Consider the following 24806-nt stretch of genomic DNA (forward strand, 5'->3'; position numbering starts at 1 on the left):
TGTTGCAGCATTGTCAAATTACCAGTGCTCATCCAGATGGCATGCTTTCCTCTGGCAGGATGTGGGTGTAAGTAAAACCTACTAAAAAATGGTTGCTTAAGACTGAAGATGTCCCTTTCTTACACATTGCAGGGAGAAGACTCACCCATATCCACAGGTGAAATACTCATCAATATCAGGGCTGCACAGTTTGGATTGGGATTATAAATCCACAGGAAACCTAACTGCTGGCATCTGATCCCGGCAAACCCTTGACTGTGTCACAGCCTTGAAGGCATTCAGTTGGAAAAGCTGATGTGGAAGCCCCAGCACGTGAACTATGCCTTTGGTGGTCTTTGAATCAGGCTTTTTTGATGGCAGCCATTGGTGACTTTTAGCAGACTAGTATTTTCTCCTACTTCTGTCTGTAAAACCAGAAGGTTAGAAGTCATTGATTTCATTATGAGAACGAGGTTCAGCTGCTTTTTCTTACAAGAGTTTGAAGGATTTCTTTGCTAAATTCTTAATTCCTTGTTCAGGGTTTGTGACTGAAATAGCTCTATATTGTTTTAACTTGCCCGTGCTAAAGAAAACACAAGACAAAATGTATGCTTACACAGCAGCCCATTGTGCTGTGTAGATCTACCGACACCATCATAGACAATGGCTGCTCAGCTGCCAGTATTTAACAATAAACAAACATCAACGAATAAAAATGTTTGACAATAAATTTAATTACTGTTGGGGGGGGTGGTTCTGTCTTACATAACACAAGGAAGAACTTGCTCAGGAAGGACAGTCGGTATTTCAAGCAGAGGAGCTACGCAAGTAAATCATCGATGGAAAGAGAGCCCTGCATCTGGGACAGAGGATAAAAGGGAGCTAAGCAGCCAGCAGGATGCAAAATGACAGCTGTTTAAACCACATTTCTAACTGCTGTGGCCAATGGTTTGATATCTCTGAGGAACAAGCATACAGCCATGGGGGAGTGGGACACAGAAAAACAGAAAAGATCAGCATATTATTATTTCTATTGTGACCAGACTATCTGTTCCTGTCCAACTTCTCTAACAGCTAATTAGCAACTGCCAGAGTTTACCCCATCCAAACATCTGGTTATCCAGGCCCTGCTTTCCTCTCTAAAGCTTTAATGAATTTTAACATGTTTGAAAGAGCATTTCCCTCTGGCTTACTGAGATAAATCAAGATATAAACAGTCCCCTTGGGCCTGCTACATCCTCTGCTCAGTAGTGTTCCCAAAATGGCTTATTCCCCTACCCTCCCAGGCAATTTATTTGCCCCCAGATCTCCTAGTTCCTGACTTGCTGAAAAAAGCATCTGGTGAAGTACACAAAAGCCTTATGCCTTATGAGAAGGACCATTCCCCCACTCTGTCCAGGAGCAAGAATAAAGCTGCTGAAGAGGGTATTTCTTACCACCAAATACTGTGATGAGGCTTTGCAGCAATGGACGATGGTATCTCCCGGCTCTGATACTTCCTCTGTGTGCTGCCTCCATCCATGATGGAGCACACCCCTCATCTGCAGCAGCCAGTCTGCGAATGCTTCCAGCCCTTGACTATATTTTTATAGTGCTTGCATCAACCAGACCTCCACAATTGTCTCTAGTGAGAGTCCTACTAAGTATGACCCACCCTCTCTAAAACACATGGATTTCATGTTAAATCTGTCTGTCTGACAGGAGGAAGTTGGGAATACAGCTGGCAGTCCAAGTAACTGCGATCAAAACCAACCTTCTAGGAAAATACAGAGTCCTACATGGCAGTGTGAAAGGATGAAAGGAAGGGATGTGTGGGGGAAACTGACCCAACACTCCAGTAATTCCTGGAATTACTCCAAACATGCTTCACAAGTTTCCCATTGAACCGAACACCTGTGTGCCTTCACATGATACATCGCTTATTTGCTCATCCAACTTCTTATTCTGAGCACCCAGAATACCTCACAGGCAGGCAAACTGTGTTTAATCTGGTAACTTTGTACTGTCAGCAGCTGGAAGCCAGAAATAATTGTACCAGTGAAAGTTTCCATCCAAATTTCAGTAAGGTACTTCTACACTGCTTTGGGAAGTCTTATTCAGCTGTTCATTCACGTTAGCTTACACTGAAACCAGTTACATGAATGAAAAATCTGGCTGTGGTGCCATACACAGAGAATGATGGTAAAAAATATATTAAGTTTGACAAGGTGTCTGGTGAGAAGTCACAGGGTACTGGATGAAGCTATGCAGTTTTTTGTTGTTTGCACAGAACTACCACATCAGAGGAAGAGAAAGGTGATAGTATTTCTTTACACAGCCCTGTTAGTCTGCTGCTATATCCATTGAATCCTCTCTCTATCAAAGACACTCTGACAAAAAGGAAATTCAGAAAAGAAGGGAGAATGCATACATGGCTGAAGGATGGATTTTTCTGTAGCCACTTGCTTCAGAGCATGGATGATTACCACAGCTACTACTCCTACAGGTTCCTGTTTCTCCTAGTTCCCAGTCTATTTATTGCTATTATCTCCCCTGCCTCCTCACTACAACCGCCCTACAAAATGTCTCAGCTACCTCCCTCTACCACCTCCCAGGTGCTGTTGCATATACATCTCAGCTGCCCCTGCTCTCCAAGCATGCTTCACTGCAGACCCAGCTATGAGAAACAAGGCTGAGGAGAGCAGAAAGCTTGTGACTTACACCGCTACATGTTAGGGGAGCTCCTTCCCCATTCCAGGGCTCACAACACCCCATGAACCACCTGCAAATCCCTTCCACTTTGACCTGACCAGAATGAGAAGAGATGAAAAGAGCACAACAGGGATGGTGCTATGGACAGTTTCTAGCATCCAAAAAGAATTTAGACTGTAGAGATAGAAAGCATAGCTAGAAATTACATTGCATACCAGGACACTATAACTGTTGATTAAAACACAGCAGCCATTTTGCTTTGTTCTTTAGTCAGGCAACAGTACAAGGCAACAAGTGAAGCAGAATTTTGTGTCTAGCTCCAAAACTCATTTTAGAAATGAGGGCATATCTGTCACTTTACCTGTAAAGTCATGGGAAGAACAGATTTTTCCCTTTTGACTTGGGAAGTTAACCAATTTCATTTTCCTTTCCCCCTTCAACATCCCTGAGATAATCCCTTGTTTTCCTAGGAGGGCTGTCCTTTCCTGGCATTGTCTCTTTTTCTTTTGGATTTTTTCCACACACATGTACATACACACTCAAAATGTTTCTGCTATAGTTTGTTATCCGAGTCTTGTAGCTCAGGTTTTGGGAGGGCTTATCAGAGAAAAGGGAAAGATGAGAGATTTGGCTCAGTGGATCTTCTGCAGCCTGCCAAAATCAAATGTGACAGCAACAGACCAGCATAGCAGGAGGTGGCGATGATGGCTGCAAGACTAAAGACACAGACCTGTGTCACAGGTGAACACTATCTGTAAATCTCACATGTGGTCTCAGCTGGAGGCCACCTCTGAAACCTCAACTACTGGTCTCTGTTTGAGGCAGGATCTCATAGTTGCATGTCGTGTTCATTTCTGACTTCAGTTTTCTAGGAAAAGCAATGCATTAACTTGCAGTCTCCAGAGACTTTTTGTTATACTCCTTCACAGGAATATTCAGGTTATGTTCCAGATTTCATCCGGGGATCCCCTTACAGAGGTCTTTGTGGCAATTGAGATGACAGAGCTTTGACTTTTATTTTATTGGAGTTTGAGTCCTCTATTCACCTCATATCCACAAATTTGTCACTGGCTACTGACACATCTTTGAGGAACACTGAACACATGCATAGGTTTATATCTGTGTGGGGCCATTATATCCGATAGATTCTGTCTGAGGGACTTCAGATAACTGTGCAATCAGCCTGTGAGATAATGCACACGAAACAGCAGCAGCACAATTACACAGCCGGACTGAACTGTGGCATTTCCTGACATTTAGTGGTTAACTGTGTAAACGCACTCTTGAGTTAATGTCAACTTTTGTATTTTATTCCCCTTGGATTTGTTGTTTGTTTGCAATTTTCCTTTGAGGATAACATTTCAAAAGGCTAATCCCTACTGCTTCGAAGCTATGCTGCTTAGACAATAATTACACAGCAACCATGCAAAAGTTGCTGGTGGTTGACTCAATGCTAGTCCAATCCTATCATTTTATTCTATTTCCCTGTAACCAATCTGCCTTTAAAGTAATATATAAGTGAATTGTGAATACCATCTTTCATTACTCCCTGGACTGGTGTTTGGTTTTTTTTTTTAAATTATGTACTATCTTGTTTGTAATTGTTCTGGAGCTCAGGGAGCTTGACTTATATTATGCAAGCACAGACTACTCCTTTCAAAATAGCAACTAATTTTTTTTCTAGTGACATGCTTTCCAAATGTTCATATTTTAATCAATTAAAACCTGATTTCTTTTGCAAAAATATAGTGCTTTGCAGTCCAGAGAGGGCTATTTCCGTATCAGTTCTGATATTTAATTTTTAGCTTTTGTTACACTTTAAAATAATGTACCTTTTCAGTTGTAAATATGTGGGGGTTTTTTACTCCGTCCAGTATCACTAGCCGAACTAATGTTTCTAAAACCTTTCAAAGGCAATTGCCTTTTCATGGAAAACTCCAGGGAGGGGGTTAGACAGTAAAATGATTATTGCTATGCTGGGGTCCCTAAAAGCAAGGAGCAAGAGGGGTCTTGATAAAAAAAAAAACAATAAAAGCCTATAAATATATAACTTTTGTGCTGGTTTGTATTATTTTTTATATTGCTGACCGGCAGATTAATACTGGGTTTTATCTTGCACATACCTAAATGCCTCAGGAATAAATGCACCAGTGATCCAAGGTAAAAGCATGACACTGGCTTTCTTTACATGTGGATGATTTACAACATACTGAACGTTGCTTCTGTCTAATATCTCAGAATTCAAGGCTCAAGGCAAATTGCCCTCCCTGTCCTATGTGTTGGTTTCCTGCTCTATAAACTGTGCAATAACTAAATAAGTATGATGATCAGAAAAATGGGACTTGGGAACATCTGCCAGATGTATGAGATGCATAGGAATGGGGAAAAAAAGTCTGATTTCACTTTCCCAAGAACAGCAATGATATGGCATAGTCATTCAAGCACTGGAACAGTTTATCCAGAGTCTGTGCAGTCTCCATCCTTGGAGGTTTCCAACAGGATGAAGCCATGAGCAACCTGGTCTGATGCCAGAGCCAACCTGGCTTTGAGCAGGGTTTGGCCTAGAGACCTTCTGAGGTCACCCGCAGCCTGAATTACTCTGTGACTCTATGTCTCCCCTCATCCTTACAGCCACAATGATGTTTGTAAAGCAAAAACCCATCTCGGAGGTTGCTGGATTTGAACAGGTTCAGAAACTGATAGAGCAATTACTTCTACCCAATTTCTGGTGCTGAATTATGGCAGGGGTGTAACTTCTGTATTACAGGTATAAGGTGTTGGGACTACTGCAAGAAGCAATGCCTTGCATTAGTGTTAGTTGAGTAGTAATGAGGCATCTCACAAGGTTGAGACTTCAGTGGTGTACTGCAACATATTTACTAACAGTGTTTGACAGAAAAATGAAATGAACAGTAGGCACTAACCAGAAGGTTTTAGCAGCAGATCTTTCAAGTGAAACCATTTCACACCTGAACAGACTGATCAGTGAGAACCAAAGTGTCTGAATGGGACATTTTATGAAATTGTTTGAAAGCAGAATATTTTGAGAGCTTGAGAGAACAGCCTGTAAGAAGCGGAGGGCATACACCAAATAAACAGTAGTCTGAAATAAATCTTCTTCTTATGAAAGTGCCTGACCACCAGGCTATTTGCAATGTTGGAGCTTGGGTTTTGGAGTGTTGGGGTTTTTTTTTCTTTTTGTCTATTATGATAGTTTAGGAGCTAAAGACACTTTGAACTCCTTCTTGGCCAGTGAATGATCTCTAGCCATCAGTTTTCTCAAGCAAGAATTCACGTCCCTCTCCATTCAGGCTAGAAATGAAGACCCTAAAATTCACTGTGATCATCCTAAGAAGCCTCAGTTTAAGCCAAGGCATGACAACTTTCTGTTTCCTGGCAATACAAACTGAGTTAGTCGGTGACCAACAAGTTGACTCAAAGCACAGTATTATTTCTTTAGGAGAAATTAATCAAAGAGAAAAGATATCATAAAACAGTAAACTCTGTATGAATGCCAAGTTAACAAAATAAAAGTATTGTCCACAATCTGAACAGCTATATGACTCAGAAAAGTGGGGCAGGTTTTTAGGGATGATTCCCCAAACAAACTTTAGTCTCTCTATAATAAATGCAGAAAGTGACATCTCCAAGGCATGTTGCTATGACATAAAGAGTTAGGATGTGCAAAAGACTGGGGAAAAAAACCAACATTTCTTTAAATAAAAACTTCAACTCCTCTTTAACTATGGCACTACAACCAATCCCTTCATTAATTCTATTCCATAATACTCAGTCTTATAAGACATTGCTGCTGAATCTTAACCACAAAGTCATTGGAAACCGTGACCCATAACTTGGAAAGGATACCCAGTGACAGAGCTAATTAGAACCACTGAATACAGTTTGATTACTGGAAATTACTCTGTTATTACAACGACAACAACATATTTCTAGCCATAAAATGCCCCTAGTCTTTACAGTATGTATCCATAGATACACACAAATACACACACAGAGAAAACTGTGGATGTGTACGCAGATATTGCTAACCTGGGTTTTGCCTCCAAAGCACACAAAGTTTCCACTGTCATACATATATGAAATAGTCGCATCCTGCAGACTGGAACCTCTTGTGACCGTTTGGCTTTTGGATTAATACACCTGCTTGCTTTATAAGCCCACTGCTATAATTATCTATATAGCCAAATGATACGAAATGGAGAACAGGACTGAGGGCCAATAAATACAAGGGAATAAAAGGGAGCAAGGAATTTAACTAAAAAGGTAAAATCCTCATCCACTGTAGTCAAAGTTTCAATAGCCTGGATTTCACTATAACTTTTTAAAAAGATGGTTTCAAACAGCATATCTACATATTACTCCATCCTTCTTTTATTCTAAAGTGCAGTTATTGTGACTGTGTGCTTTAGCCACTCCTTTCTCACAAAAGGAGTTGTCTCCTTCTGTTTTCTCCATTAGAAAAGAAGGAGTTGTTCTTATTTTTACTGTCTCTCCCCCCAGCACTCCCCCCGCCCTTTCTACCCTTGTATGGTTATTCAATGAAGTTTTTTTCATTAACGTATATATTTCTCCTGTACTCACCAATGCATGCATAGTCACTGCACAGACACTTTGAGGTGGTCATGAAATTTACCAGGTATAATGGGCAGAGTTGAATTGTCCATATCATAAGGCAGAATGAGCATGGGATATGTAACACTCCTTGATCTAAGTCAATATTGGTTTAGTTTAACATTAGCAAGGGTTTGGACCAGATGACCAAGTGTGTATTTCAACTGAAATTATTCTTCAATTCTAAAAGTTTAAAAAGTTCCAGGACAAATTCTGCCATCATTCTTCATGCAGAATAGCAGCTTGTTGTATGCAAAAATCCATCCTTTTATACAAGAAGATACTCTGTTAGTGATAGCTTCTTGCAAACTCCTCAAAGGTGGGTGAATGGGATATTTTCTTTAAATGGAAAAAGTAGAATACAGCACAAAGGAAGAGAGGATTGATCTCTGTTTTATAGAGATGTACAGATCAAGTGGCTCATCCAGATCACAAAGAAAGTTCAGCGCAGGCTCAAGCAAACTCTGACCAAGCAAGTTCAATCCAAACTTTGACTACACCACACCTTGCAAGTCCTACTACCGCTCTGAGAAATGCTCTGAACCGGAGGAAGGACTGACTTGTGAGATGTTCCAGCGCTGTTTCCACATTGAGGCGATATCCCACAACAACCATAACCTAATAATCCAGGTGTGAGGGCAAGCAAATCAGTAAAAGCTGTGAGGCTGACACTGGCAGCTCATCCTGAGACCCGACTATACTTCAGGTGCCACTATGGAGCAGTGGGATCCCTGGAAGTGTGATGTTTTCTCCCATTTGTGAGCTACTTTCCTATGTAATCTTTCCCAAATACAAGCCTCTCTTTGCTGTTTGCAGTATGAGATATGTGTCTTCTGGCTTGATACACCCATAAAGGTCCAGAAGGCTGGTTGTGTTCCTTTGGATTTAATACTAAATAAATGGAACTTAATATTATGCCCCTGTTTAGGTTAAAAGCAGCTTTTCCTCAAATTCAGTGGATTTCAAGGATTCCATCCAATTTTCAAGCACAATGCCATTTCACCAGTTTTAAATAAATGCCATGGTTTTAATGCAGTGGATTGTCTAAACAGGATAGTGTAATATGAACTTACATTAGTAGATAGGCATTTTAATAATATGCCATATTATTTATTATTTTTTCCATGATGAGATTAACTGATTATTTTGGCAGTTTGAATAGATTTGTTTTTCTTTTACAGGGATGAAAATGGTGCTGGCATGCTGCAGATGGCATCATCTGCCGACTGGAAAATTTATTCATGAGATGAGCTAGAACTGAACAGTGTTTCAAACAACTTTCAAACACTGCTAGATGGTTATTGAGTCTATTTTATGGAGATAATTTCAAGTACTATTTAGGCAATATTTAAAGAAAGCAAAAAGGCAACTTCAAAAAATTTTTCTATTACAGAAGGTAGAAATATGACATGGATTAAGTTACTAAAGGGCTTGTCTTGCCACCTTCTTCAACTGAAGGACTTCTTAGTTTCTGCAGAAGGTTTTTTTTGGAAGGAAAATTTCACAAGAATTTCTTTAGGTTATCGTAACTTTTTAGAGATGGATTTCTTCAGAAATGACCCACTCATGAGATTTTTCCAGTTGTTTTCTATATTGAAAGTTTCCTCATAATATAGAAATAAAGAGGTATATAGGAAGAACTGTTTAACAAGATAGACTGTTAAGCAATGCAGAAATATTCTGGGAAAATAATACTCACATATTCCATGATTTTTTAATAACTGGCTCTGGCGTCTGAAAACTTAAGGCACTTAAAGACATTTCTCAGAATTCCAAATTTCAGTCCTAAACATGAAAAATCATTTCCTTAGGCCAAAATTTTTATTGGTTCACATTATGTGCTAAAAGTTAACATGCTGAAAGAGCAAAATATGAAATAAATATGATATAACTGAAAGATAAAGGATGCAATGATCTGCAGACACTGCCATAAGAAATTCTAGTGACTGATACATTAACAATAAGCTGGGCTAGGGAGCCTCCAGCCTGGCAGCTCTGCGGAGCCGGGATCATTCTCCCGCAGAAATGAAGCACAAGGTCTAGATTCTTTTGGATCATACAAACCCAGCCAATGTGCCATGCTACATCTCAGGAAAAGGAGAAGATCTCAGAAATGAGTAGTCAGTAATCTCTCATTAGCCCCAAATTCAGTGTTCCAGCCTTGGCACAAAGCAAGGTGCCTTTTGGAGGCAATGACTGACAGGCTTCCAAAAGAGGTCTTATTTAGCACGTGGTGGGAGTGAACACCATCCAGAACTTAAGTTATGTTACACTGGCAAGTTTCACTCTAAGGCCTTATTGTGAGCCCAAAATCTCAGCGCTCACTGATTTTAATGGCAGAACCACTGCCACCGTCACTGAGATGGTGAAATCAATCACTTTTTTCATACAGGGGATGTGAAAATAGCCCATGATACAATTGGTAGCTAATAAATATTCAAAAGGAAGAATTCAGTAACTATCCTATTAATTTATCAGAATATTTCAACTTTAAAATCAAATGGAAAATTCTTATCTTTTTTTTAATGAAGATCTACATACAGCAAGCTTGTCACTTTTCACTTTATTGAGAGTTCTGTTTTTTTCTCTGAGCAGATATACAAAGCTCCAACTGGAAATAAAGGTAACGTTTCTTTCTTAGTACTATAACTGTCCTCTTGAGATATTTTTCTTTTGAAAAATAATAATTTGTATGTTAAAGATAAACACTTTGTAAGTATGTATATCTTATCAACTGAGTTCTATTTGCCATTTCAACAACTGATTGTAAACTTGCTTATTGAAACAAAGCTCCCTGGAAATAAAGGTAACGTTTCTTTCTTAGTACTATAACTGTCCTCTTGAGATATTTTTCTTTTGAAAAATAATAATTTGTATGTTAAAGATAAACACTTTGTAAGTATGTATATCTTATCAACTGAGTTCTATTTGCCATTTCAACAACTGATTGTAAACTTGCTTATTGAAAGTACTTATTTTTCACACAAACTGTTGTCTTCAATAAAGGTAACGTTTCTTTCTTAGTACTATAACTGTCCTCTTGAGATATTTTTCTTTTGAAAAATAATAATTTGTATGTTAAAGATAAACACTTTGTAAGTATGTATATCTTATCAACTGAGTTCTATTTGCCATTTCAACAACTGATTGTAAACTTGCTTATTGAAAGTACTTATTTTTCACACAAACTGTTGTCTTCAGTACCGTCCGATACCTTCCATCAGGGAACATACCCATGTGTATCTGTATTGGTTTTCTGTTGTTCTCTTTGGACATTTTCACCAAGTAGTTTTTTCTCAATATGAGTCCAGCTGGCAGACTCCGAACTTCACTAAAGGGTTGTGGAATACTTTTTGTAACTGCCACAACTTTTGAAGAAAAAAAAAATAATTGACCAGAGTAGAAGCAAACCCACTCAACACATTTACGCTGTTGTTTTCCCATTTAGGAAATTACATTCTGAGCTCTGATTTCATTCTTTCTGCAAGTGAAGAGAATGGAGTTGCCACTATGCTGATCTTCAGATTGTGACTCTATTAATCCTTCTTTTAGTTTAACGTGTGTCTGAGGGGGTGGGTGCAATTCTGGTCTAAGCAACACAGCTAAAATTCCAAGCCTTATTCCTAAGAGGGATGTATAAATCACTTAGATGTGTTGATACCAAAATAAATGACACCAAGTCCATGGAGACTGCTATTCACAGTATTTTGTAGCTGTAACTGTATGTCACCATAGCGTGCTATCAAAGGATCTAAAATATAGAAATGCATATGAATACCCCGTTGAGATGATGAATCTGTGGATTTTTCCACTGTAGTGGAAAATCATTAACTATTTCTTAAAAATCAAAGGCACAGCACTGAATAAAACCAAGAAAGCTGCCTGCAGCTCTAGGGAAATTACCGCCTGTTTCTGTGATGCTCCTCACTAGTCAGCAGCACCTCTGAATTTGTTCTCCAGGACGCATGGATGCAGACTGGAGATTTTTAGAGGTGTTCACACAATAAACTGTTCATGTTGTAAATGAAGTAGCTCTTTTAATGGCTTAGTCAAAGGGTGATCTGCTTTATGTTGAGAATGAATGTGACAAAAAGCTGCGTCGTTTTGCTTGTCTTTGTATTATGTTACGATCACTGGGGAACTAATAGTCTAATTGCTGCCTACTGACTGTCAACACCAAAACGAACTCTGAAGTCAGTTGTATTGTAGTAAATTCCCAGGTGTTTTTAAGTGGCTACAAAGAGGATGGTAAGAAAATTACCATGTGGTAAATAGACAAACTACCATAACTACTTTATGTTTACCTCCATTTTCTTTATAAGAAATACCCTCCCTATTTTCCTCCATTATCTTTTCTTCTTAAGCTAATGCTAAAAGAAACAGGCCATAGGAGTGGGTGTAGTCATAGTAATTCATAGTGGATTAATTCATAGTGGAGATGAATTTTCTCTCATCCCCATGAACATCCATCAGAAAAAGCGATGTATGTTTCCTTCATTGAAAAATGTTGTCGATAACAATTTAAATTCATTTAAAATCCAAAGCAATATTTCCCAGTCTGAGGGATGGTCAGTCACATCGTACTTAGATAATATTATATATGATTGAGTCAGACAAATAAACAGGACAAATTCTCAGCCAAAATAACTCAGGGTAATCCAAGTGATTTTGCTGAGCTGAAGTGACTACATCACTTGAACAGCCAGTCTTACAGGGGTACAAGAAGCAGTGCTAGCTTTGTGGTGGGCTTCATGCCTTGTATTTCCATCATAAGATAGCATTTCACATGCATTTGTTTGCTAACATCCAAACATCGCCTCTTAATGTTTCAAATGCCACCATTAAAAAGTGATCCATTTTCTGCATATCCGAACAGTGAACTGGTATGTGCTACCAAAATCAAAAAGCTGTGAAGAGGACGAGTTAAAACTCTTTGCCCAGCTAATATTAACAGCAACATCTGGCAACCAGCTAAGGAAGTGCAGCAAAAATTCCCTTTAACTTGTCCTTCTATTGTCCTGATATGTTCTTTAGTTGGAAAATAGGTGTAGTTTATTGAATTTAGATAATAAATTTTAATGAACTTGATGAGAACAGATATGAGTTTAAAGCTTTCCAAAATATTGGGGGGTTTTGTTCTAAAGTAATCTCCTCTCACAGCACATTAGGTCCTAAAAAGCATACGCAGAATGGAAAAACTTTTGTAGATATTTGATGGGAATCCTGTCATTTTCATTACTATGATTATCACGTGGGAAGCCACTGATGAGCAAACAGAAACAGATGTCATTGTTTACAGCATGTCTTGTCTTGGCAGGACTACTGTATCCACTCAATCCAGCTGTCTGGATAAGCCAATGCCAAAGTATAACAGTGTTGGGGGGAATTCAAAACTTTTTCTTCCCAGTATTACGTGTTTCCTGGTGGTATGCCATGCAGAGCTGGCCAGGAAAAAAAATAAAAATCCTTAAGGCTAGAATAAAAGCTAGTTAATGGAAAGTTAATGTAAAACTATGATTCTCACCTACAACTTTATTTTGTGATTTATGCCATAGCTGGCCAATCAATATCTGTCACCATAACAGCCTTATATAGGGCTTATGGTGATGAGGATGCTGGGTTCTTCCGGTTCAGTGTTACTCGTCTGCCTACAGCTTTTACATTGAGCTGTGAAAAAGATGGTTATGAGGGTCATTGGGAGAAAACATCTGCAACTTTCAATTTAATGACAGCTTCCCTGGGAACCACATTAAAGTGAAAGAATCAGTCTCATTTATCAACACTCAAGCGCACAGATTTCAGCTCTGTATTCCTGACTGATGATTTGCCAGCTGATTCCTTTCTCTGTTTCAAAGTCACTTTGCCTTTAGCCAGAAAACTACAGTTCTTCTCGTCATTACACCTCTATTTCTGCAGTAATTAACTTGCAAAAAGGAGAATATCACTGTCTGAAACCAAGTGCAGCTGCACAGAAGACACTGGTTTGGAGGTCTGGAATTCAGGGATGAAGATGTCTGACATAAAGTCCCATTGAATTGTTGCTAGTTTATTTACTTTCTTTTCGTCTCAGTTTGTCACTTATGAAATGAGGTAAAATACTTTGCAAGACCCTTAAAATGCATCCTTTGTGTAAAACAAAGGATGTTCACACATCACCCAGATTATGTCAGGGCTCCTGAGTGCACCAACAAGCTCTGTAACCTCTCGCCCCCTCCTTGGGCACATTACCAACTGTGCATGCCATGTTGCAGCTGGCCTACGTAGCTCAGCATATTATCATCTTGGCCGGTGGCACTTTCAGCCAGGGGAAGTTCTTGTAGGTCTTCTCTTTGCAAACAAGAGCCCTCATATACTGCAGAGTTTTCTGCCGGCAGAGCAGCAGTAGAGGGTTCAGGCTCCATCAGTCATGCCCATGGATCAGAACATAAAATCAAGATAAGGCGCGAGTTGGTTGCTCCTTACTAGGCAGACAAGGTTAGGCAATCTGTGTGCAAACTTCATGCATCTGACAGCACTATGCTTAACACTCAGGCCAGTAAACATGGTCATTAGCAGCTGAGGGCCAGACAGCTTGAAGACCATGGGAAGGATTCCTGTAAGATGGATAGATAAATCTGGAATAGTCACATTTAAAGCCACTAAGGAGAAATAGTAATATCTCCTGGGGATCCTAAAATGGGTGCCTAATATAGGTCAGATGAATTATCCCCTGAAGTGCACTGCATGCATAATAGGCATTACCATTGACTACAGAGGGACTGGAAAATGGCTGCTTTAGATGCATGCCTGTCTAAACATGGATGAGACGAATCCCTCTCCCAGATACCTTGAAGTGAAATTGGAGAAAGCAGGCCAGCAGCTCTCTGATCTGCCAGGTGAGATTCAGACCTGCTCCTTTGGCTGTTACGTCCTAACTCTGCTTCAGTATTCTGATTTGCATTTGTTTTTAGATTAGGTGCTGAGAGATGAAAACCAGGCACAGCATCTGACAGGAAAGGTGATCACCTAGATCGCTAAGAGCTGTCAATGTTGTGAACGAGATGCTAAAGTTCAAGCTGACCCCCAAGGAATTAATAAAGAAACTCTCAGAAGAGAAGATGAACCATAAAAGGGAGTATAAATAAAGCTGACTGAAGTCTTCTTAAAAAGAGTAGATTTGTTGAATTATGTAGTTTGGAAGTAACTAATATTATGTGAAATAATACTCAACAGATGCTTTCTTCCAAATGTATTTTTTTGAAGTAACTCTTCAAATGGAAACGTTTCAACTCTTGAAGTGACCTATTTTTAAGGTAAAAAGCATTACCTACCAAAAACAATGCTTCACTAGACCCAGAGTAAACTTAGATAGAGGGAAGTTTTGCCAAGACAGTCAAGTCATTTCAAGTCATCCACTTCAGCCCACAACAAAGCTGCTCCTTTGTTACTTCCTTACATATCATTACCCTGATACAAATACCTACAGATGATTGCAAACCAAATAGATGGTTTCATACAGAAATTGATAAGTGTTTGAGAAATAGCAACTCTGTTCCTCCTCTGCCTTTTATCCTCTTTGGCTATTAGTTACATTGTGGATGTCACTGAATTCTGAATGGAAAGAGGCTTTCCTCCATACAGATTGGGATATGCAGAAAAGCGATCATTGAAGTGCCATAGAAGTTGGTTCTGAAGAATAGAAAAGGTCTCTGCTTTTCATAGCATTTTAGAAACTTTTTCTATTAATAGTGGGCAGGGGGTTATTTTTGGCTTTGTTTTTTTTTTTCTTCTCTAAATCATATTTTCATTTGCTCCAGAGGAAGTTCAAAAATAAATGCTTTACACAGAAATCATTGTGTACAAGTAGGAATGCACACTGCATCACTTGCTAACTTCTGTAAAAAGTATTACTGTCTACTGATTTGAAAAAAAAAAAAAGTGCATGTTAAAATCATGCAATACTTGCTCTCATTACAATTAAATTCCCGTTTGCTTTGCCAGATTTTAACCATCTGGCAGTGATTTCATACAACAGGTGTCTGCCGTTAACTAAAGTTTTTGAAACTTCTCAGGCAAAAGATTCTGTATTTTTGAGGGCAAATCTAGAAGATAAAAATGTACTGTTTGTGCCTTAATAACCAAATGGGAATTTCTTCTTCTATAAGTCTAGCTTTGGATTAGTCACTTGAAATTTTGCTGGCAAATAGAAAAATGTTTTTTGTGCAATTTATGTTGGTCCCATGAAATCTGCCAAAATTTGCCTAAGGTAAAGCTTTGGGAAAATGGCAAATAGTGTCTCCCTGACTAAATTTCAAAAGGTTTCTGTCTACACTTACTGGAAGGATCAGATGAACTTCCACGCTCTGTGGCTGCAGCTCTGGGACAAGCCAAGACTTTCTAACTGAAAACAGGAAGCTTCCTTTCTTTTTTCTTTAATTAGGGATGGCAAAAGCAGGCTGTAGGTGTTTAGAAGACCAATATTTTTGTTGCAAAGCTAAACACCCAGAAATGAGAAAGTACCAGAGCATAAATCCCCTTTGGTACCTTTTTTGAGCTCTTTGGGGAAGGAATGGGAGGCGATTCCAGTTCAGATGATGGACCAATGGTTGCACAACCTGTACAGCCCCCTGCCCCATTTCATCCAGTTCTGGCATTATGATGGGTCTTAATCACACATTCACGCTGTGTGTGAGATGAGACCCGTCCTCAGGATGCCCAAGCTCTGGGAATGAATCAGCACTAAGGTAGGTAGGAGATTGTTGTCTTTGGACCACTGCTCTTTATTTGTTCAAAAGCTGAGAAGCATGAGGTGACTGAGGTTGGCATTCATAGGGAGAGAAACGGGAGTTCTCATGTGAATGTTTCCCCAGAAAAATAGATTTTATCTCTCCATCTACTGCATAGTTTCTTTGTGGTGCTGCCCAAGCCATTTAAACTGAACTTTTCACAGGGGTCACTAAGTGCATGCTCTTTATTCTCTGGGTACTTGACTTGAGACATGAGGTCTGATTACCAAGGGAGCTGAACACTTACAGCTGCAGCTGATGTCAATAGCATCTGTGCGCTGAGCCTGTTAAGAGTTATTCAGAGCTAAGTATATGGAAAGCAGAAACTCAGATGTTTTGATTTGGACAGCAAGAACGAGTTATTTTTGCCAAGTTACTTTCGATTGGTGTGGCCACCTCTACCCTGTCTTGTGAACGCATCCATGTTGAGACCACATCTGCCGACTTTCTCACCACAGAAATGCTCCTAGAGGAATCTCACTGATAGACAAAGAGATAAGACTCCAAGTGTGTTCTGAAGTTTTAAGCTCTCATTAGGATGCCCACACACACAGAGTGTAGACTATCTGACCTTAGGACCAACTCTACCTGGCTTGCCCTGCAGCTCTCGACACTGACTTGCATTCTAGCTGGAAACCCATAACCTCACACCATGCCCCAGTACTGGTAACCCATGGCACTTGGTCTGTTCCTACAAGCGCAGCAGATGAGGTGGGGGACACAGCCTGATTTTTAAGGCCAGGTCATACTGCGAAGCTGCCACAGATGCCGCAGGGCTATTATCAGGACTGCAAAGACATGCCATTTGCTTCTCTTGTTTTGGAAGGGCTGTCAAGCAGCCATAAACATGTCATGTGAACTCAGAAGCAAAGATCCATTCGAGGGACTAACCTGGGAGCAGACCTCAGAGAGTGTAATAGCTAGATGAGCACGTTTAGGATACACCAAATTCCGGAGGTTATTTGAAATGGGACACAGTAAAGCCCATTTCCAAACAGCTCCATCAATGGAGGATTGGAGGATGAAGAGTGGAACAGAGAAAGCTTTCTACCTCAATGTAGACAACATGCAAGATTTTGAGGACAAACAGCCAAAAGGTTGGGAGCATTGTAACTTTGTTCTCATCCTAAATCCAAAACACAGCACTGTACCAGCTACTAGGAAGGAAATTAACTCTATCCCAGCCAAAACCAGGACAATGAAGCATAAGGTTTCAGCATACAGAGGCTTAGTAGCATGAGTAGTATGCGCGTTCAGAAGGTGACTGCAGAGGCCGGTGAGGACATCTGGCTATGTGTATTTCTGGAACAACCAGGGAAGTTGGGCTGGAGAAAATGCTTAGGATAGATGTGGTTATGTTCAAAGTTAGCAGAGGTCATTGACCTGAAGTATCATCTCGATCCATAAGGGGGCATAGGTCTCACTTGGAGATTAACCCTGGGAGGAGTCACCTGGGAAACCCTGCAACTGTTTAAAAGACCATGGCTAAGGCTGATGGCAGCATTACAGTCCAGGTCAGCAAAGGCCAACGAACTGGGGCACTGGCTGTGCTCAAAGGAGGCTACCAGGAAAAGATGCACAAGAGACAACCAATTAACTTTAGCTTCAGATTGGAGGTGTATTTTAGAGTAAAGGTAGTTGACAGAAAGCTGAGATTTGAGCATGAATGCTAGGATTTAGAACAGAAAAGGCCATTCATCTAATGTAATTATTTATTTTAGAAAGCACGTGCAAGGTAACTGGAGCTTAGTCAGTTAAATGACTTGTCTGCATTTGCTTCTGAGGATGAAAATTACAGTTCACGGAATTAATGCTATGGCAAAGGTTTGTCTAGGATTGAGTTTATAGTTGGAGCTAGGATGATACTTGTTTGGAAAGGTAGTAGCTTATGTAACTTGAGAAGAGGCGGTGATAGGAGCCAGTTAAGTACGCATACATAGTCCAAGCTGAGAGGGGTACCTGTTTTATTACAATTAGGACTAAGAGGCAAGTTAGGCAGTGCAAGTGAATTCTGGGCAAAATAAGGGCAATTATGATTTCACCTACATCCAAAAATAGCCCCCCAAGTTAAGCCAGAGAAGTGTTTAAACCTTTAAGAATACTTTTAATTCTGGGTAAAGGAAGTTAGAGATAGTTTTCAGTTTATAGCACCAGCAAATGGGAAGGAAATAGAATAACTTTTTATATAATTGCAACTAGGCTAATATAAGAATACTGATCACATTAAGGATACATCTCAACTAGAATTTTTAAAAAGAAAAACAAACCACACCCACAAACCAAGAAACCTCCAGGTCTCAGGGTCTCAGTCAGAACTAATTGATCAAAAATGGCCTTAAAATGAAGTTTCTGCCTAGCTACACCCAAAGCCACCTAAACCAGTCCCAGCACTGCATGTCAGAGAGTAGTTCACACCAGCCCTGATCTCATACTAGACTCTAACTTGTTTCTTTTACTAACATTTACCCAACTGTCTCTTTCAAAAATGATCCCACAGAGCAGCTATCAAGGCCCAGGTATTGGTATCCGAGCAATGTACAACAGCTGTCTTTCTAGCCCAGCCATCTCTGTCATCCTCTGAATTGCATGTAGGCAAACAGAATAGCAGTATTTGAATGTTTAGACATTCAGAAGTTGGGACTAGATTTAGATTTAGGATGAGGCTTCCATGAGCTGAAAAGCAGGAGTATGGTCTGGTCTGGTAGACCCTGTACTAATTTGGGGACTGGTGCTTGCAAAGGGCCACCAAGATACTTTCATATAAGAAGCTGTGGAGGTAAAATCATAGTAGCACCTTTAAAGAACATTCAGAAGATTTCAATCAGGCAGCAGAAGAGCCTGTTTATGCACTACACAAAAATGTAAGGAGTGACAGGAGCAGAAGGCATAGCTTTCAGCTCTCCCCACCACAGAGGTGGTTTTCCCCCCTAGAAAGGGTATGGCTTCACTTGCTGACTGTCTGTCCCCTTCCCACAGAAGCCTGCACTTCTTCCCGGAGAGCCTCACCACCCCAACTTGCCCAACTGCAGGGCACCTAGGTCTCTCCTGTGGGATTGGAAAGGACAGCTTTGAACACTGTAAAATCTCCAGACATTTGCATGTTTCATCAGGCAACAAGCTCTGTTCCATTTCATCTGATACTAATATCACCTTGAGAGCAGCATAAGGAGTCAAAAAAAAAAAAAAAAGTCTTACGTTCCTAAAACCCCTACTTAAAGCAAATACACTTGTACTATCAACTATCAGACAGGGTGATCACTTTTATTTTTTTAACTTATCTCTTTTTCTTAGAAGCCAAACTCGATGAATACTGAAATAAATATTGTCACAGTCTTGCAAATAAAGTCTTCGAGTTTGTTTTTTTCTGTCATTCTCTTGAAAGAATCCTCCCTCAATCCACAGTCACATACAATGCTACACAAAAATCAAAGGCACTTACTCATACCAGTTTTGGGGTATCATGTTTTGGTTTGTGGATGAGTTTTGAAAAAAAAAAAAATCTTTACAGAAAATGAAAACGTCATGTGCAAAGGTTGTCTGCATTTTGAAGTGTTCGCTCAGCTCTCTGAAAATGTCTGTTAATTACACAATAGATTTCAACATTTGTGGAGGTTAATGCTTCCTCGCAAGTTATCTACCAAATAAACCATCTTTCCCAAGTTTCACTTTCAATTCACCCAACCAAAGAATGCCTAAACCAATTCTGATGGTTTCCAATCAGTTCTGCAACAGAACAAAATAGTGAATTATCGATGTTTGGATGAATTTTTACTCTGATACTGTGTTCAGAATTACTCAGGTAGTTAGCACACTTGTTAAAATTAATAACTGATTGTAAATAACGTAACCAAGGGATATATCACTACTATTCTTCCATGACGGATGAACAATGCATAGTTAGATCCAGCCAAATGAATCAAGACAAGGGGCGGGGGGGGGGGGGGTTTTTTGGGGGGGGGGGAGATTTAAAAATTGACCAAGATCTCTCTTGCCCAACTTTATCAACGTGAAAAGTACAACAAAAGAATTATAAAAGGAAATGAAGCTTAATAAAACATATGGATCATGTTACCTTTTGTAAACGGGCATTGATCCTGAAGCCACTTCCGTCTGACCTGATAAACAAATCCCCTAGAAACAAATCTACAAGAAGAAAAACTAGTTCCCTATACCAGCATTCAGTAAGGAGGCTTTAAAAGAGAAAACACTACTGCTAAGCGTTGTATCAGTTAATCAAGCACTTGTTGAAAATTTTACTTAATTGCGTATGAAAAGGATGTGACATACTGGAAGTTGGTAAATCTTCATCTGGCTACCTTGGTAAGTTTAATCATATACACTAATTTTTCTGCATGTGTGGCATATTTCTGCACTTTTTTTAACAATGTATTTTCTTTACAAATATTTTGCTGCTGAGAGATTCTACTCATAAAAGTAACTCATAAGTACTCATAAAGAAACTCATAATTTTCAACTTATTTAACAAAAAAAAAGCTTGGTAAACTGAAAAGCAAATAAACAAAATCATATTTTTAATATAAGAATTCCATTAAAAGATGTCTTTAATCTTTTCTATTTCTGCAACAGAACTCTATTCACATAAATTTCTGGAAGCTCCATGCCAAGTTGCAAAATTCTGCATGGAGAAGAGGTGATTATTAAAAAAGAAAGAAAAAAAAGCAAAGAGAATGCCTGGCCAAACAATCATCAGTCTTTTTATTTCATTATGTAGCTTAGATGTGATTGCACTTCATAAAATAAAAGTCTTGAAAGATTAAAAAGCAATAACAGCAATGGTATGCAGTCATATCTTTGCTCAGAAGTCACAAACAGTAATAATTTTTCATTACTGTCATTTATAATGTATCTTGAATGTGATTTTTAGTGCTTGTCCATTTTAATAAGCATAGGTGTTGATTAGCCTTTATCTATTAAAAAGGAATCAATATTCACTACAGTTGTGAAAGAAGCCATTTCCATCATAAAGATGTGCGTTTTCTTCCTGTAAACATCTGAATGATTGTCTTATAATAACTGAATTATTTGTAAAAAGCAATACTTTGAACTAGCAAATTTGATGAAATAATTTGTTTCTAATCACTTTATAAATCAATCTGATGGGACTATATAATTAGAAAAAAATCATATTCAATGTGCGATATTCAATAGCTCAAGAAAAAAGTCAACATGTGTTTGAATAAACTCATTCTAATAAATAAAAGTGCCCAAAGAAGCCAGCAATCATGAACAGTTTTAAGATTCCTCTTAGCAAACGAAGAAGCTGAATTAAAGAAGGGGTTGAAGAGGTTGAATTAATAATCTCCAGTTGTAACTTGAAATGTCAGTCCAGTTTTAGAGAGACTAGTCATCCAAATACCTTCCTGAATCATGGAACATAAGATTATTTACTGATCAATCAACAGATAAGTTACTTTGATAAATTTTTGTCTTCATTATTTGATTACAACATATACATAATGTTTACTACAAAATACTTTCCTGCTGAAAAGAAAAGCAAGACTGATTAGACTCACCTTACATAAATGTTAAATTGTATTTGCTTAAGCATTCAGCAAGTAATTAGTATTTGTACATAAATGATTTTGCAACAAGTAGGAGTCCTGAGAGTTAGTGACTTCATTTTTATCCCATGTACAGCGGTATCACAATCTCACTTATTGATGGGGGAGTGGCAACAGGAAATTAGGCGGCTGCAGTACCAGATGAGCAGAGTTCCTAATCACATAGTTAGTCTTTACCATCTGATTAGTTCTGCTGACTGATGCTGACACTGCTTGCACAGTCAAAGTTAGCGGCTGTTTTAACAACAAGCTGTTCAACAGCTTGCTGAAATAGGGTCCTGAAGCTGTCGAAACCTGCATTTAAGTACGATTCAAAACACAGGCAATTGTTTCTGTACTAGTACATATATCTACATTATTTTGTTTAGATTTTTTTTTCCATTTGCATATCCTCCCATATAAAAATGCATATGGCAAGTTTCTAAGAACCTTTTCTGATCACGTGTCCTAGGTACACAAAGCTATAAATCTTCATGCTGCCAATAAAGAATGCAACAACCAAGCTGTGATTATTCTCCAGACCTGGTGAAAGAAACCTGCATCAGCGTGGAACTTCTAAACAGGGAAGCAGCCAAGCTTCATAAAGAAAATGTTGCTGTGTCTGGAAGCAGCAGTCCAGAAGATGTTTTCAGTCCCTGTGAAACGCAGGCAGTATCAGTTTGTATGGACACCACCATGCCTCCAGGTGACTACATTCGAAGACGAGGTTATACAGAGTCTTCACTCCTGAAGCTTCCCACAGAGGAGTGCATTGGGAGTCATCATGCACCTTTCCAGTTTGACCGGCATGCTTTGGCCAGAATTTCCACTTCTCCAACTTTAAGGCGTCTAAGGATGGCCTCTGCCTCACAAGCACTGTCATTTCAGGACTGCTCTGACACAGCTCAGTCGGGGAATCAAAAGGAATACGCTGGCTCTCTCCACCACATTTGTAAGAGTCCACCTCGGTGCACTACAGCTTCCTCATTGTCGTTGCCTTCTTGCGTCCATGCAAAATTACTGTCTTCCAAAGCCAAGTCTGAGACAACTAAAGCAGATCCAGAGTCTGCCAGCACCAGATCAAAGCTGCCAAGCCAAAAAGACACTCTCAGCAATGGCAGTCCCAATGAGACACTCCAAAACTCTTGGAGAGCCAACTTTGCTACGCTGCCGAGGAGACTCCTCCACCCCAGCCCTACACCACAGGAGGGTGTCCAGGTAAAAGGAATAGGATGATGTGACCTCCTTTTCAGTCTTGCATATTCAGTGTTGGTCCATCATGGCCCAGTGCACAAACAAAACCACAGTTCTTAACCTGAATTGCAACCTGGCCCTAGTTCCTTCGATACAACAGACCAACTTCTATTCTCATCAGGAAGGGAGATTTTTTTTTCCTTCCAAATCAGCAAGAGACAATGGTTCCAGCCTTGTCTCTTGGTGACCAGGTTGGCCTAGTCCACTCCTGCACATGGCCACTCTTTCCCACCTCTGTCCATTCACCCTGGTGGGCCAGTATAACTGTTTGTGGGGCTATGAAAGAACAAGACTAAGTGATTTATCCAGTTCTGATTTGGGTTTTAGAAGATTATTTTACTTCCAGGGTCCTTCAGCCAGGTTCTTCCTAAGCCAGGGTAGTTCTCTATTCTGTTTTACTGAATAGCGTTATTAACCCCAACAAAACCAAGAATGAAGTCATTCAAGATGGTTGAGCCAAATTTAAGGTTTGCTACTACCAAAGGAAGAGGTCCCATTCCCTTTCTTTACTTCCACTTACCTAGCTCTGCCACTCACTAGCCCCCTCCATTTTTATGTTCAGCTCCATAAATGAGCAGGCAATTGTGCAATCTTTTCTGAAAAAAGGAAACACTGGTCCAGTGAGTGCCAGCATCAGTAAAGAGAAATAAGCAAGGGACGAGCTAGCCCTCGTCTTTTCCTGGCGGCAGACTACCGTCCAGCTGTCCCCCATAACTTCACCCCAAGGAGAAAAGGACAGGCACTGCAAAAGCCAGGTTTGCTACTAGATCTACTCTCAAAGACCTTGCATCACTTGCACAAGCAGTTAAATTCAGACACGTGCTTGACTCCATCCTTACACAAAGCACCTACATGCACATTTCACTGAATGTGGATGGTGTCAAATAGGTGTATAGCTCTTTACTAACCAGTTAGTTTCATGCCACAGACCAAAAGCTATTTTTGTCCCCCTTCAAATGTAGGAAACATTCTGGATATCAGATGAGTTCTCCTCCTTCCTCCACAACAGTGAAAATAATTAGCCAATGTCTAAGTCTATGTAGTACATTTCTCTTAGCAAATGAGTACTTTTTTCACAAAATCAGAGTGCTTGCTTGCTTTCTGACCAAGTAACAAGAATATCTCACTTTCTTTCAGAGTGGATTGCCTATGCAAAGGTATGCAAGTATTTGTTTTATCTTATTCGAAGCTTCACTTCTGTACATTTTTAATGAATCCGCTTCACTCTAAGACAAAACTGAACAGCGAGGCATATATGTGTAACTCAACTTTAATTTGTAGATTTGCTTTGTGAAATGCCTGTCATCAGCTTGTTAAACTAAACTTTTTAATGAGATTTTCTTTCAAAGATAGCCCTCTCCCTGACACATTTAGCTATGTTTCACACAATATTTCAGCTGGACCATCAGAGAGCTCTGCACTAGGAACTAACTGCCAAAAGGTCTGGCTGTTTGGATTAGCAGTGTCAAATTTCAGCTTGAAGAATGTGAAACATCTCATAATCTTGAGCGACATTCTTCAAAACTTTGTGGGAGGGAAAAGGGAGCAAAGAAGCTAGCAGAACAGCTCGATATTGTTCTCATACACGAGCAAAGCAGATCTAGGACTGCTACTGGATGGGGGTGTTGTTAATCCTACAAACTAAGAATACTACTTGAATTTTATAAGTTAGTGCAGGCAAGATAAGGTGTTGTGTACCATAGATCTGTACAGCAAATTGCATCAAGCTCTTACAAGCAATTACCAGAAAGTAAAAGCTTGATTAGAAATGAGTTTGATTCAGCCATGTTTGTTTCCTTAAGATGTTCAAAAGTTTACAGAAGGGAAACAAAGTTTATTTTCTCCCCAAAAAACAAGGAAGTAGGAGCTAGTACCTCCCTTAATAACCATACCTCTCTCACTGATGGTGCAGTGCTCACTTTAC

At 39.5% G+C, this 24806-nt stretch overlaps 1 protein-coding gene across 1 annotated transcript in view; it reads left to right on the forward strand.

The window, feature by feature from the left end:
- Positions 1-22138: 22138 nt before the first annotated feature.
- LOC103903310 (pleckstrin homology domain-containing family G member 7) overlaps positions 22139-24806 on the forward strand; it is a 36578-nt gene continuing 33910 nt past the window's right edge. The window contains exon 1 of the mRNA XM_019473416.1: positions 22139-22846. Coding sequence (XP_019328961.1) covers positions 22139-22846 — 708 coding nt within the window. The remainder of the gene's footprint in view (positions 22847-24806) is intronic.

The sequence above is a fragment of the Aptenodytes forsteri genome, unplaced genomic scaffold, assembly GCF_000699145.1.
Source record: "Aptenodytes forsteri isolate BGI_AS27 unplaced genomic scaffold, ASM69914v1 Scaffold53, whole genome shotgun sequence".
NCBI lineage: Eukaryota > Metazoa > Chordata > Aves > Sphenisciformes > Spheniscidae > Aptenodytes > Aptenodytes forsteri.